This window comes from Microtus oregoni, unplaced genomic scaffold, assembly GCF_018167655.1.
Source record: "Microtus oregoni isolate MIOR12 unplaced genomic scaffold, Mior012 000101F_ref0000407, whole genome shotgun sequence".
Taxonomy (NCBI): domain Eukaryota; kingdom Metazoa; phylum Chordata; class Mammalia; order Rodentia; family Cricetidae; genus Microtus; species Microtus oregoni.
In genome coordinates, this window is record NW_024544715.1 from 2,241,871 (window position 1) to 2,258,706 (window position 16,836).

Consider the following 16,836-nt stretch of genomic DNA (forward strand, 5'->3'; position numbering starts at 1 on the left):
CCTGAAAGCTCACAGAAATAAATTTAAAGCTATGCAATTTTAAGTAAGCAACTTTCTCAGGAAAAGCTTACCTAAGCTAACCTTAATGAACATACTTTCAAAGAAAAAATTGCAATGTTAAAGTCTTAAACGTTACATACAAACACCACGTGCCCCCCAGGAGAACCTTACCTAGAACACTTAATGTAGCAACAGAGTGCTAACAAGGAAACATTCAAGAGCAGAAGCGGTTCCTAAAGGCTCACAGACCACTCGTCACATCAATCTTCAGATCATAAGCCTCTAATGGTCAACTGCTAAAAAGTAACATAATACTTTCACCATTTGTCTGTGTCCAAGTCACAGTTCTGAATTAAAGACAGAAAATGTAAGAACGTAAATCCAGCTCTGCTTCAAAAAAGAAAACTAGCTTTTAGATGATTTCCTTCCAAGAAAATGGAAACCTTGTTATGTTCTTCTCATCGCTATACCTAACATATCTTTCCCTTTTCATTCAATCTGTCAGCCCAAGCCACTCAATTTTTAAAATTGTATTTATTTGTTCACTCATTCACTGGGAAGGGGGAGCATGTTCTGATGTTCCTGTGGAGGTCAGAGGACAAATTGCAGGAATAGGTTCTCTCCTTCCATCATGTGGGTCCAGGGAATCAAACTCAGCTTATCAGGTATGACTGCAGGCACAGTTACCTATTAAGCCATCTCCTTGTTTTGAAAAAATTAATAATGAATATTCATTTTTACTATCAATTCTATTTTTAATATTTAAAAGGATAAAAATCAAAACCATATCCAAAAATGTAATTACAAAAAGAATCACATATTATACTACAAACTAAACATACTTAACAACACAGAGAGGGGTAAATTATACAATGAAATGTATAAAGAAGCATTTAATGATTTGGTAATGTATAGATTAGATCATTAAATTTAAAAGTAGGCTCCAAAGACAACAAAATGAATTTTGTTAAGTCACAACAGAAGCTGAGAGTGGTAGTATAAATATGCCTAGAGCACTCAGCAGGTGAAGGCAGGAAGATCAGAAGCTACACTTACACAGGTTAAAGGCTAATCTGGGCTACATTTAACTCATTAAAGATTTTAAAATAGCAAGTATTCAATACTAACTTGCCAAATCAATGTTAATTCAGCTATCTCAAGAGATCAGGAACTAATAACACTAAAGGAAACTTGTCCAACATACAATGCATTTTACTACTTTTATATTACTTCAACACTGATTTATAAGTAACTTTCAATTTTTCTTCAAACAGGATCAGTTTACTTTTTATATATAAAGAATTGTGTGCTTGCCCCTTTAAGACAGTGGTCACTTTCAAGTAGCCAGACTACAGAGAACAGGCCATTCTTCCCTTGAAGGCTCTTCCTAACACAGAATTAAGAAAACTCTTTGTCCTGTATCCTAACAGCAGCCCCCGATTTATGTTACTAACCAGGCCCTGGCTCTTCCATGATCCTGTTCACATACTCTATGTTGAACCAAATCATGTGACGTGAAATTTCCCGCCAGACCCTACAAAACTTACATTAAAAAGTCTAATACTTTCCCCTCTCTTCCCTCCTATTTTCTCTTTTTCTTTATGAAGCTTCTTGCCAGGCTTTCAAATGGAGCTTCTGTTTTCATTTAAGACCCTCATCATGTTTTGGCCTTTCTCATATATTGTGCCGTTTAATGTTTAATGCTTTGCTTCCCACCATGAGGCCCCATCACAGCCTGGAGGCCCTTTCTCCAAATAATCCTCATTCCTGAAAGAAATCATGTATTAGCTTTCTCTTTCCCTGGACTGACTGCTGTTGTTTTATCATTATTTCTTTATTATTATATTTAACATATAACAGATGCAAAATAAAATTCTGGTGGACTTTATAATCGTGGTGTATCTTTGTATTTTTAATTTAAAATACAGTAGAGTCTAATAAGATCACCTCATAGGACTAGAGGTGTTTAGTAGAGTAGATCTTAAAAGATATTAGATCATAAAGCAGTGTAAGGACGAAAGAAAGATGGCTTCAGGATACAGCTTCCAGGCGAAGGGTGCCATATGAGGGGTGAAATTTTGAGATGATGTAGCTGTTTCAGGGCGTCTGTAAGTCTCCTCACCTCAGCGTGTAAGCAAGCCCTTTAAGCTCATTAGTCTCAACAAGCTGGATTTTGGTCTGTGGTTAGTACCCAAATGGAGTAGACAGATACTTGCGTCTCCCCAGAAAAATTCAACACAGACAAATCACATAAACTGACTTTCACATTGGAACTTAAAAGATACATTCATTTCTTATCAAATATCTGAATACATAATGAAGGAAAGGCATGTAAACTCTATTGGGGCTGGTGAGATGGCTTGGGTGTTAAAGATGCTTGCCATGGAAACTTGAAGACCTGAATTCATCCTCAGAATCGGTATACAGGTGGAAGAAAGGGCCAACTCTATAAAGTTCTCCTCTGTTCTCCACAGGCATGCTGTGCCACGTGCTCATGCATACATACACATACTAAATAAATTTTTTAAAAAATCTTACAAGAAATCAGGATTTTTTTTTTTTTTTTTTTGTTTTTTTTTTTGAGACAGGGTTTCTCTGTGGCTTTGGAGCCTGTCCTGGAACTCGCTCTGTAGACCAGACTGGTGTCGAACTCACAGAGATCCGCCTGCCTCTGCCTCCCGAGTGCTGGGATTAAAGGCGTGCGCCACCACCGCCCGGCAAGAAATCAGGATTTAATATCTCTAAAATTTGCAACAAAGTCAAGAGACTAAAATGAAAGCCCAGAGTTCTGGTTCTTAACCTGTGAGTGGTAACCTCGAGTCTTAACCTGTAAGTCAAACGACCCTTTCACATGGGTTGCATTACAGATATCCTGCATATCAGATATTTGCATTATGATTCATAATAGTAGCAAAATTATAGCTACGAAGTGGCAACAAAATAATTTTATAGTGTATGGGGGTAAGGTTACCACATGAGTAACTGTATTAAAGGGTTGCAGCATTAATAAAGTTGAGAACCACTGACCTAGATAGTTTAATGGTCAGCACTTCAAACAAACTCTAAGCCATTCAAACTGAAACAATGATATTTCTATTATAATGACAAAGATAAACTACTAAGCATTTACTTAATAGTAGAATTTATAAAAATCCATGCATAAAACACGACAAAGTAAGCGCTATACCATTTCAACCTACTGGGATAACTGAAGAATGAGGCTTAAAGGGCGTCTCCAAATTTAAAAGTTTACCAGACTTGAGAATCAAGCTCACACCTGTACATGTACTTATTTATTACCCCATGTGTTGCAGTGAGTTCTCGCCATGAAAACATCTGACAGACTATGTTATACAATGTCAGTAGAGTAAGGAAGTTGGTCAAGAGCGTATAAACCATTCTTAAACGAGTAACAATATTCAACACAGTTACTAAGTGTGTTTTAAAAGTAAAAATATGGTAAGAGGACCTGTTTATAGTTATATTCTTGATGAAATATCATATTCCATCTTGACATTTACCCACATTTACATACATATAGGGCATTGGGTTTTCCAGTGCGAGGGAAGAAAGTAACTTCTCTGATGAACCAGCTTTATCACATTTTTAAGTATATTTTAGGATTTGAAACATTGAAGACATTATGCTAAGTCAAATAAGCTAGTAGTGAAAGAGAGAATAATAATTCCATCTACATGTGATGTCTGAGTAGTCTAATTTATAGAAGCAGAATGGTGTAAGGTTTACAAGGGGCTTAGGAAATGGAATGTTTAATCAGAACAGTGTTTTAGTAAAGATGTAAAAGTAAGTAAGACCTTTCAAAAATGTGAATATGTTCAATAATAATTACCTACACACTTACAATTGTTCAGATGGTATTTAAAAAGGGTTTTGAGAATAAAACATTAATAGATCTTCAAGAGCCAGGATGCATCTCACTAACAGACTGTGTGCAGCTCTCAATGTAATCCACAGAACTAACAATAATAACTAACAAAGATATATGCCAGACTAAGTCTTTTTGTGTTGCCCAATAAAATAGTCAGAAGCCACAAGTGAATATTAAAATTTCTGTTCACATAAAAGTTGAGAATTTCCTCCCTTATACTAGCTAGCTTCATTTCTGAACTAAACAACAAATGCAACAGACACAAAATATTTTCATACTCATAGCAAATCTACTAGAACAGGTTCACAGTGTGCATAAATGACACTAATACATATGTATTCAATTCAAATTTGGATTGTGATAAAGGTGACATTTCAAAATCAGTAAGTTAAGAATTATTGAGTAAACAGCATTGACTAGTTATTAGGACCAAAGAAAACTGAATATGCATTAACAACTTTCCCAGCCCTCTGAGAAAATGTCTCACTATATATTATATAAAGAAAACTAAATATCCGTTAACAACTTTCCCAGCCCTCTGAGAAAATGTCTCACTGTATAAACCTGGTTCAACCTTGCTATCTAGGCAAAGCTGGCTGTGCACTCCTGGCTTCACTGTAATTGTAAGGATGCACCATTACCATGGATAACCTCCGTTTCAGCTCTAATTTAGAGACTTGGGAATAAGCTTAAATCAAATTTATTAATTTTGGGGGGAGGTAAGATTCATTCAGTCTCACAGTTTCAGAGAGGTCAATTCATCAAGACAGGGAAACCATGGCAGAACAGAGAAGTTCACTATACTGAGTCAGAAAGAAACACTACATAAGTGTGGAAGGCCCTGGGTTCAATACCAGCACCATAAGAAAAAGTCAGGCAATTTAAAAACTATAGACCTAAAAAGTACAATGTGAAAATACTAAAAGTATTAGCATGTAATTCTAATTAAAAAGGGGCTTCAGGGGCTGGAGAGATGGCTCAGTGGTTACGAGCATTGCCTGCTCTTCCAAAGGTCCTGAGTTCAATTCCCAGCAACCACATGGTGGCTCACAACCATCTGTAATGAGATCTGGCGCCCTCTTCTGGTCTGTAGGCATACAGACAGAATATTGTATACTAAATAAATAAATATTTTAAAAAAAGGGGGGGGGGAGGCTTCATAGTCATGTTGGCTACAATCCCTGAGTTTAGAAGCTGAGACAAAAGGATCCAAGTTAAAGGCTACCCTGAGCTACACAGTGAGTTAAAAATAAAACTAAAAGAAACAAAACAGATAGAGAATTCTAATGAGAATATAAACTGAAAAAACAATAATGGAAGCCTTATTTAAAAGAAAATTAAAGTTTTCAAATGTAAAAGCAAAGCAAACAAACAAGTATACTTTAGATGAATAAAGACAGAAAAACAGAAAATGAGAGGAAAGGTTTCTATTTCTTTAATTGTAAAGAATAATTCAGTGGGAAAAAGAAAAATTGAGAAGTGACAAGTGATGAGAACTCAGTCTAGTCATTTCCTATTCACACTTTTAGGAATGACCAAAAAAATGAAGAAATATTATTACTGACTATTGAATTAACTTTACAACAGCCCGAAGGGTAAAAACCTTCCTAGCCTGATAGAGTTGATACGGGCATAAATAAAACACAGTAGGCAAAGTGATAGTTGACAGAGCAGAAAGAGGTAAGGTAGACAGGAGTTCATTACACTGCTCTCTACCTTTGTGTATGCCTGAGTATTTCTAGTAAAAAAATTTTTTTCCAGATACGGATATTTTTTAACCCAACCAAGTATTTCCAGAACTTCACTTACACAACAATTTAAGTAAAAGAAAATCCTAAGAAACACTGAAAGCAAAGGTCTGAAAATGACCTGAGTATTTATTGGAAAGTGGTTGAATAAATTATGATTCATTTAAATGCAGTATTGTCATATAACTATGTTAAAAGATTTTAGGATATAATGGTACATGTTTGTAATTCCAGCATTCCTAAAGAGAAATGAAAGGTGGAGATGGGATTATCACCTGGAATCTTGCAGGCCAGATAACCTGAAGTGAGCAATACAGCAACAAAAACAAGAAAAGACCATGCCTTGAGAAAACAGAAAATGGGAACTGAGGCTTGCCGGCTGTTTTCTGATCTCCATATGTGCATTTTGGCAAGAGTGTGTATAATCCACTCACACAACAAATGTGCACAAAATAATTAAAATTCTAAAAATGGTATTTAGGAAAGAATAAAAGAATCATTAAGCCATATAAACACATTTTGTGCCCAGGTGCACGGGCAGATGCAGTCTTAGTAGTGGGGGATTATATAAAAATATTAGAAGGAGCCTAGAGTATATACTGCTCTTGCAGAAGAACCAAGTTCAGTTTCTGGCACCCATCTCAGATGGCTCAAAACCACATGTAACTCAAGCTCCAGAGGATCTAACACACTCTGTCCACTGTAGTTATCTATTTTCACAGGTGTACGTGCACACACACACACACACACACACACGCACGCAGACTAAAAATAAATGTTTGCAAATGTTAGAATACAGAGCTTTTAAAAATGGAAATGGTGATATTCAGCATACCTGGAGATAGTGACTAAAAAGAAAAACAGAGTATGTAAGAATCGAGTTGAAAAGAACTGGCAAATCTACTTTATAAAACTGTCAAAGAAGGATTTGTTGGCAGCATGTAGAGCAGGCTAGACTCTCTGAACGCACCGCATCTTTTGTTTTCTTTTTGGCTTACTTTCTGGACATTAAAAAAAATTACAAGCACAATTATCAGTACCTCATTTCCTGATTCTAGTGATCTCTTCTTCCGTGGTCCAATAGCTGCAAGAGCTGTGAGATTAGCATCTCTGTATTGGATCTGGGCGAGCTCCAACTGCTGCAACTAGAAGATGGGGGAGAAAAGAAAGTCCTTGTTTACACAGATGCTCAGGGAAAAAGAAAATATCATTAAAGCAGTTTCTGCATTTATTCCCAAATAAAATTATATAATAAAATGAATACTGACTCCCTTGCAGCCAAGGGCACATTCCTGATGTCTTGACTCCACTAACTCATAGTCCCAATCTTTACAAAGAAGAGACAAAGTTCAGGGAAGAGGAAATCAAACAGTGCTTGTACATTACAGAGCTCATTCTAGTATGTTGTATCATTTACAAACTACTCTCTTAACTTTCACAAACACATTGAAAGGGTATTCACTGACTGTTCAAACAAAAAAAAAATTAGACAGTGAGAGTCGAAGAGATTAGGGCAATTTCATAGAAATCACCCCCAAAAGAGGTAGAACCAGTACTCAGAGATAAATGTTCTCACTACAAACATTTACTAATAAGACTCATGGATTTACTCTGTATTTGCCTTCATGGTAAAAACCTTGAGTGATGTAGTTTAGTCCAGAATGGCCAAAACTACAAGGTACAATTTTTCAGTCTTCAGGCAACAGTACAGAAGGTAATCACAGCCGGGCGATGGTGGCGCACGCCTTTAATCCCAGCACTCGGGAGGCAGAGGCAGGCGGATCTCTGTGAGTTCGAGACCACCCTGGTCTACAGAGCTAGTTCCAGGGTAGGCTCCAAAGCCACAGAGAAACCCTGTCTTGAAAAAGAAAAAAAAAAAAAAAAAAAAAAAAAAGAAGGTAATCACAAATTATGTCTTATGAAGAAGGATTTCATCAAAGTGATTATGCATAAAAATAGTTATGTATTTTGATAAAGACAAAGTAAAAATAAAACACCACTGCATAAGCCCCTCAGTTTTACTAGAAGAGGAAAAATGTTCAATTCTCAAGAAAATCTTACTGCTATATAAGGCAAAAATGTTGTTGAAACTGAATGATAGTCGCACTCCAACAGGATCAAGACAGTTCACTGAGAAAAACTTACACCGGAAATATTCCTGGCGGGGGCGGGGGAATAACCAAAGTTCAAACACATTATAAAATAAGGATGACAGCACATGAACCTTCATCTTAGATCTCCTAGCTTTCAGAGCTGTGGAAAGTAAAATCCTATGGAATATAAGCTACTCACTAAGGGGCTTTTGATATAGCAGCATAAATATATTTAGACAACAATTAATCCAAGTACATAAACTAAGAATGATATTCTATTTGCTCCAAAAATCACAGGACCGAAATCTTTTTTAAGCAGTAGGCTTTCTTAAAAATATATTGTTTGGTAAGGGTTTTCAGAAGTTGTAAAATCTTTGAAAAAAAAAAAAAACTATGGTCAAGAGTCTGAAGCTGGCACAATCCAGAACTTTTTCTATGTATCAAAAACAAAAAAAGATTTTAGTTAATCTACAGCACAAATCAAATAAAAATGTACTTTAAAGGCCTTCCCTATAAAGAGATAGGGTATGTTAAAGAGAGTCGTATGAAATGAGGACTCCCTCCCACCCACCGAAAGAAAGGTTTTCAACCTGACTATGTAAAAATCCTTTACACATACTATTCTAGAAAATAGGATGTTGCTGTAGCAGTTTGGAAGATAAGAATGCAGAGAGTGCTGCAGACGATGGAGGCCTGGCTTGTGAAGTTTCAGGGGAAAGTGAAGACTTTGCTGGGAACATTTATGTGCCATTGTGAAATAATCTAGTTCTGGTCATGGCACTGAAGAATGAGCCATGATTAACAAGAGACCAGCATCATTGAAGTGAAATCTTTGCTTTAGAAATGAGTAGTGATTAACAAAGACTAACACTATTGAAGATTAAATCTGGGAGTGTTTACTCATATATACTGGGGGCTGAGGCTGGATCTCCTGCTGGCAGCCAAACTGCCATCACTAAGATGGTCCAGGTGTAGTAGCCGCCCATGCCTTTAAGCCCAGCCCTGGAGAGAGAGGAGCAGATAGATCTCTGTGATTTCGAGGCCAACCTGACACACAAGTTGCTAATCTACAGTGAGTTCCAGGAAAGCCAGAACTACATTGAGAGACCCTGTCTCAGAAAACACACACACACACACACACACACACACCCCGGGGGAGGGAGGTGATAGGAAGAAAGTAGGAGAGGAGGGATGGGGGGAGAGAGAAAGATGTTACTTGGACGGTATTGGATTTAAAGCCATGAAGGAGTCATGGAAAGTAGCTAAGGCTTATAAGGCTTGGTACTATGTGGCAGGGCTAGAGTTTCTGAAGAGGCTACCATGGAAGGTAAAGCCCAGCTACAGACTCCCCAGCATTTAGAGATGCCGGTAACATGGGGCAATGAGCAAGGACAACAGCAGCTGTGGAGTGGAGCTGCTCTGAGCCCAGAGAAGCTGCACATGCTTATTAACGGCAGAATCAGAGAGGTATGAACACCAGACATTTGACAGTGAGTAATTAGCCTGGTTAGAGTTTAGTTTTGCTTTAATTTGACTGTGACTGTGTCCTGGTTCTTCCTTCTTGGAATAAGAAGGTATGTATTTTTGTTGTTATTTTATAGGCACCCACAGTTGAGAGACTCTGAACTTTTAGAGAGATTTGGGGATTTTAGAGACTTGGATATTCAGAGAACACTGTATGTGTTGGAAAGATGTACAATATTTTAGAGAGCCTCTGGACATTTGGGAAGTCTTTGGATACTTTGGAGAAGCTTTGAACTTTGAAAGAGATTTTGGGTATTTTAAAGAGTGTTTGAATTTTTAAAAACATTGAAACTTTCAAACTTTGGAATATACTTTATATTGTGGTATTAATATGACATCTTGGGGACAACAAGTCAGAAAAGGTTATGGTTTAACAGTGTCGACTTGTGTGTCAAGCTGACAAGGAGTTAAGTATGTTTGCTAGTTTTATGTCAGTTTGACAGAAGCTTTAGTTATTGTGAAAAAAGGGAGCCTTAATTCAGAAAATGCCCCATTGGAATGGACTGTGGGAAAACTTTTGGTGCATTTTCTTAATTGATAATTGATGTGGGAAGGCCTAACTCACTGTGGGTGGTGCCACCTGGGCTGGTGATCATGGATGCTCTAAGAAAGCTAACAGAGGAAGCCAGTAAGTAAGCAGTGATCTTCCACAACACCTACTTCAGTTCTAGTCTCAACTCCCTTCATGACAGACTGTGACCTACTTTTGTCTTGGTGTTTTTATAACAGCAATAAAAACCCTAACTAAGACAACTATATATTAATTTTCAAATATTAAAGCTACTTTACATCTCTTCGGTTGATACTATGTTGTGCTGGTCTACTTTCTTTTCTATATGTTGTTAGACTTGACTATTATTATTCTGTTGATGTCTCCATGGGAGATACTGGATGTCTTGTTCTGAAATATCCTTCTGGTTTTGAATATTAGTTTATGCTTTCTTGAGAAATAAACTGGAGATATTACTTCTTAGATTTTTTAAAGAAATGGTATAAAAGTGGTATCAAATCTTATATAGATAGAATTTACATAGTAAAATGATCTGCACTTGGGTTATAAGTACTAATTGCATTTATGTAATAACTATAAAACACTTGAAGAATCATGTTCAATTCCCAGCACCCATATGACAACTCACAACTATCTGTAATTCCAAGATCTAACTACCTCACACAGACATACATGCAGGCAAAACACCAATGCACATAAATGATTAAAAAAGAATATGCTTTTAAAAACAGTGAATAAAACATTAATTAAATACACATTAGTACAGTTCAAATATGAAATTTTCCTCAAGAGGCTAAGGTATTGACAAGATAGGCCTCAGCTTTTGGCACTAGGTCGGAAGGATTTGGAAACGCTATGAAAGTGGAACCTAACTCTAATAAGTTAGCTTGTGTTTTGAGGCTAAGCTTATCCTGAACTTCTCCCTTCTCTGATTTCAGTTTTGCATGGCTAAGCAGCCTCTACCACAAATATACTGTCACTATGATGTTCTTCTTGCTAAGGGTCTAGAACCAACAGATTTTCTATATACTGGAACCTAAGTTCAAAGACCAAAACATTCTTCCTTTCCTACATTGTTTTGCTAAGGTATTTGGTTAAAGCAAAAAGAAGTCAGACTACAACTGTTATGGTCACCCTCACTTAAACATAATACTTATGAACTGTTCAGGATAAAAATGTACTATAGTTATCTTAGTTTATCCTAAATAGCAATCCATTCATCTGTCCCATTCTCCCCCATAGTTCTTCATCTATGTATTCCTGCCTCTCCTTTACTTTGTGTTTTCTGGGGGGAGGGGAGGAATTAAATAAAATATTCAGGGTTAGTCTGAGCCTAATGCTAAGACTGATGGAATAACGTTACCCGAACTGTTCCTTTGGTTCATGGTTCTAAGCCTTTACAGTTCCATCTTTACCTAAGTTATGACTGCCAGTTATAAACAATACACTTGCTATGCTACATTTAAGTAGAAAAGAACAAAAGTAAGTTCAAAGTGAAGCAACACACCTGAGCATTAGATCCATATGGAACTCACAACTCCTGACTTCTAGCCCACAGCTATTTCTTTTATGAAATGTGCATACCTCTTCCAACAAGAGACCACTATGTCTAATATACATAGATCCAACATCTCAAAACTAAGAATTTGTGCATCTACTCTCAGTAAAGGCCTTCTGTAAAAAGATCACTTGAAAAATTTTGTGATGGCTTTCCTGGTCCCCAAAGAAACTTACAGAAGGATCACTGGATGATAATCCAATATCACCAGTTCAAGATCCTAAATTTCCAATTCCCAGATCACAATGTTATACCTTCAAAAGGGAATAGAAAAATAACAAAATTTAAAACATCCTTCTTTCTCTTCCTAGATCAATGATTCTGTGGGCAATCTCCTGAGCAGCAGCGACAGCAGGAACCTCTGGAAATGCACATTTCCAGGCCCTACCCTACACCTACTCTAAAACTTCTTTACCCAGGGACCAGCAACTTGTATTTCAAACACTCCAGATAACATTCATATACATTAGAGTTTGAAAGTCACATTCTGAGACTGTCAGTGCTTTGAATCATCTTTCACTGCGATGGCATACACGAGTTTTTTTATAACTTGTCATTTTAAGAATGTCTTCATCATATGTTATTTTGATTTCTACAATAGAACATATATATAATATACTTTCAATAAAAGATTTGATTGCCTTGATCAACATTCCACAAGTCCTTGGCACATGCAAAAATAGCATTAAACACAAAATACTACATTTACAGTTACCTTTAAGTACCTATCATGTTTCATTATTTCACATCTTTTAAATTTCCACTACAAAATGTGTCAGTTCTGGGCATGGAGGTTCTTATAATTTCATCACTTGGGAGACTGAGGCAGGATTAACAGAAATTCCAGGCTGATCTATCTCATATAAAAACTGGGTGTGGTATTACATACCTTTAATCCCAGCACTCAGGAGGTAGAGGCCTTGGATCTCTGTGGGTTTGAGGCCACTCTGGTCTACATAGAAAGTTTCAGAGCGACATAAGGAGACTCTGTCTCAAATAAACAGAACAAAACAAAACAATGTCCTCCAGGTATAGTGGCACACACCTTTAATCCCAGAATTTGGGAGGCAAATGCAAGAGAATCTCTATGAATTCCAGGCCAACCTCCTCTATGCAGAGTGTACAAAGGCAGCCAGGGCTAACTAATGAGATCCTGCCTCAAAACAAACAAACAAACAACAAAAAAGTAACAACAGCAAAAGACCAACTAACAGATTCTGCGCTGCCTTTCTCATATTATACTTTCTATTCAGAAATGAGGCCTTATATGCGGAACTCTATTAATTACACAATAATGGTCACCGAGAGATGCACCCTGAGTTTTCAGTTCATAATCTATTTAGAAAAAAAGCCTTATTTCAGAGTATATTTCTAATCTGCTATGCATTTTAATCCCCCCCAGGTTACTATGCAAAGTCAATGTGCCAACATATACATTATTGTAGTTCTTTTATTCCCCTTTATTGTCTCATACAAAAATGAAAGTGAGAATGCATTGAAGTGTCAAAAAGAAAATGAATGAGCTCTTTGCTTCACTCTGCAGAGATCTACTAAACTCATATTTCTCAAACGAGAAAAAAGAAATTCAAATGGATATAAGGATATAAAAACACATTTTTTAAAACTCTTAAGAAATCAGGATGCTTGAGCTTCAAAGTCAGAAGGCTTGCACTGCAGAATTTGGGGTGATGTGTTAGAATATTATTTTAAGGTGTGTTGCTTTTTGTTTATGCTGCATTTGTTTAACCCTGTGAAGCTGTTAATTCTTTGCCTGTCTGAAACACCTGATGGTCTTAATAAAGGGCTGAACGGCTAAGAGCGAGACAGGAGCAAGGATAGGCAGGGTTGGCAGGCAGAGAGTGTAAATAGAATGAGAAACAAGGAAGAGGAGGAGCACAAGAGAGAAAGGAGAGGAGGACCACAGGGATAGGGACCAACCACCCTGACACCCAGTCAGCCACAGAGTAAAAGTTGAAAGTAAGATATACAGAAGAAAGAAAAGGAAAAAGCCCAGAGGCAAAAGGTAGATGGGATAATTTAAGTTAAGAAAAGCTGGCTAGAAACTAGTCAAGCTAAGGTAGGGCATTCAAAACTAAGAGTAAGTCTATGTGTGTGATTTATCTGGGAGCTAGGTAGTGGGCATCCAAAAGTCAAAAGAGCAAAACATCACAACAATGATGTACTAAGGGAAAACTGAGGGCAAGATAGATGTTATTCTACAACACACATTTCAGATAAGTCTGCATTTGTACTAAGCCTGCTTATTTAGAATTAGAATCTGGCAACTAGCAATGTATTTTAAAGCTTCACAAATAGAGAGTAAAATGGAAGACTATCACCATACACAATTTTTCAAAAGTATCTATTTACCCCTAAACTGCAGCTATGAAAACTGAGTTTGAAGCCAAAAATGAAATTGTTTTTAAAGAAAGAAAAAACAACAACAACAACAACAACAAAAAAAAAACCCACTGAAAACAAGAGAGGATACCCTTTGAGTTTAAAATCAAATGTCTGAACTACAGGAATGGCCCCAGACATTTCCAGACAGCAGTAAGGATTTCAAATGGATGAGCTGTCTGTCGGGTCAGTGGCATCCGTGTGCAGCAGGAGTCACTGCAATGAACTGAGACAAGGCTGGAGGCAAACCCAAAGGCAACCAGATGAGAACTGCAACATTTGAAGAGACACCCACATAAAAACCTGCCAATTTAACAAATTGCCCATATAAACTGAGCATGAAAAAATAAAATTTCTAAAACTATTTTTTTTAAAAAAAAATGAAAAATCCCAGGAGAACTATCAATATCAAAACTGTATTCATTAACAATTCAAACTCCAGATTCAGGCATGATTTGAATCATGATAAAGACCCCTGCTGAAATATCTCCAAGCATAAACAAAGCCTACAACTTCTCTAAGCAGTTCTTTTGGACTTGGGCATTTATAATGTTGTCATTAGTCCACTTGTCCTGTGACCGGTTTGTAAAAGGAAACAAAGCTGTGCTACTAGAGCAACCACTACAAAAGAGTGCCAACCTTCCCAATTAAACCAGGAAAACTTCCTAGTTTATACCAAAAACAACAACAACAAAAACAACCACAGTATTGCAACTTCTACAAGCTCTTAAATTTGTAAATTACTATAGTTGAGAATATTTCAACTCCACAGAAAGAGAGAAATAATATTTTTATAATCAAAATACAGTACCCCATGTGTGGCTCTGAAAGGGAGCTACTTAGTACAGCAAAGTTACATCTCCACAGGACAGAAGGAACACAAAAATGACATTATTTAACTTTCAATCTAACGACAACTTTGCAGCCAATAACACAGAATGTCTCTGCCTCTCTTCTTGGACCCAGGACAATAAATTTCATTTCTTTTTGATCCTAGGGGACTTACAGTAAAAAATAAAAATAAAAAACAACTAACAGACTTCAAAAAAATGGTTTGGAAGGAAATTATATTTTCTTTTACCCTTTCTTTATTAAAAAGAAATACTAAATAGATGTGCAAAGAACAGATAAAAAGCAGGTTTGCTATCAATCATTTTTGGTAAAAGAAACCACATCCTACCCCACAGTATTGTATGAAGACTGCTGACTATCTTTGACTTCATGGAATAAACAAAATGTATTAAACAAATAAAACCACCTCTTTCAAAGCTGAAAAAAAAAGAATCTAAGTAAGCAACAACACACATGGCAAGATAACTAACTTTCTGAGAGACAGTTTCCAAAACAAGAATCAATTAAAAAAAAAAGGTATAAGTATCCAATCAGTTCTTAATTAAAAGAACAGATACCCAGGATTCAGCGCAATGACAAGTGGCACAGCTGCAAGTCCCTATCATTAATCTAGGTGTCCTTAAAAAAAATCGAGACAGTTCTCAGGTTAACAGTGTTAGATAAAACCCAGAAGAAGGAAATTAGAATAAGAAACATTTTGTTTAAAATGAGTTTTTCTAACATTTTAATGTTCTTCCTTTCTTGTCCTGATTTTTAAGCCCTTCTACCCAGAGTATTTTCTTTATGTTAAAGAAAATAAAATACGTTGATTCTAAGAATCTTACTAGATTTCCATGTGTTTTGTCTCAGCTCCCACATTAATCCAAACAATAAGGGCTTTAGAACATTAATAAATAACCTCCTGCTGCTGGCACCTGGATGCCAAGTACAGCAATGCTGAGGACAAAAGATTTCATAGTTCAAGAGGCACAGTTAAGGAAAAAGTTGCTCAGGGAATCACTCTTATTTAGCACAAAGATGCTTAAAAATTGCATGAAATCAGTCAAGTAACTATAGAAACCGATTTCTTCAGCTCCATATCACACCTCAATTGTCTTTATTATCGTCTGCTGTCAGATCCTTAACCAGGAATGTGAACAGGCCTGATGATTTATTCAGGAGGGAAAAGAATCTGTAGGTCAAGTGAAAATTCATTCTCTCTCTCTCTCTCTCTCTCTCTCTCTCTCTCTCTCTCTCACACACACACACACACACACACACACACACACACACACACAGTCACATGCACGCAGCCCTTCAACCTTAGGTACTTTCATTTCATTCTGTTCTCAGTAGCTCTGGGGGTAACTCCAGTGAGATCCAATATTAAGGCTCAATTAAAATAAGCTCCAATTAGTGGAGCTTTTTTCTCTGAGGCTAGAGAAGTCAGGAAATGGATATTGGGAAATGTAAAAAGTCAGCTACTGAGAGGAGGCTGCAGACATAAATGAACTTATTTGTTGATTTCTACAGTTGCTATGCAGAGGCCTCTGGGAGTAAAAGCTTAACCAGTCTAAGCTATAAACTAAAACCCCCGCAGCTAAACATGAACTGTGTGAAACAAGGGCTCCATTCCAGAACAGAAAACTGCTGGGCCCAGAAAATTAAAAGCCAGAGGCATTTTCCATTTAAAACTAAATCCCAGTACCGCCTCCCAGCCAAAGAATTATAAGCAGTATCAGATTTACAAAACGAACAATTACCCTGGAAAAATGTAGCCTATTGTACAGTCCCAGATGCTAAATCTCAAAGTTTCTTTCTTTCTTTCCTTTAATCCCACGCTGTATTCCTCCAAGTATATGATTGGAGTTTACAAAGAGTCATTTCCAGACAGGCCTAAGCCTTGAAAATAAATTTTAAAAGGAGAGCACATAGCTCACTGACCTCATTTGAAGTACTGCCCTTGCCTTCAGCAGTTCCTGTCCTTCCCCAAGGCTTTTGCAAATGGTATGCAACAGCAAAATAAACCCTGACCTAATTGCCAAGAGAGAGGCTGCCAACCTTCCCTCAAACACAAAGACCAGAACTGTAACTTGAAAGTCCTACCTCTTTGGCCTTCTGCTTTAATCTCAGCTGTTCTGGATCTTCTTTATTGGAACGGCTCTGTCAAAGGAGAAAAAAAAAATTAATAGAAATCATCTAAATACTAGCATTACTGTTAAATATTTAATAAATGATGATTTCTCCTGTGACTGAAAACCCTAGCTCCAGGGGCAATGCCT

At 36.9% G+C, this 16,836-nt stretch overlaps 1 protein-coding gene across 1 annotated transcript in view; it reads right to left on the reverse strand.

Moving 5' to 3' along the window:
* The window catches only part of LOC121443157 (transcription initiation factor TFIID subunit 4B-like), a 121,314-nt gene that overhangs the window by 30,013 nt on the left and 74,465 nt on the right, over window positions 1–16,836 (reverse strand). The window contains exons 13-14 of the mRNA XM_041644830.1: window positions 16,661–16,717; window positions 6,678–6,782 (exon numbers count right to left, since the gene is read on the reverse strand). Coding sequence (XP_041500764.1) covers window positions 6,678–6,782; window positions 16,661–16,717 — 162 coding nt within the window. The remainder of the gene's footprint in view (window positions 1–6,677; window positions 6,783–16,660; window positions 16,718–16,836) is intronic.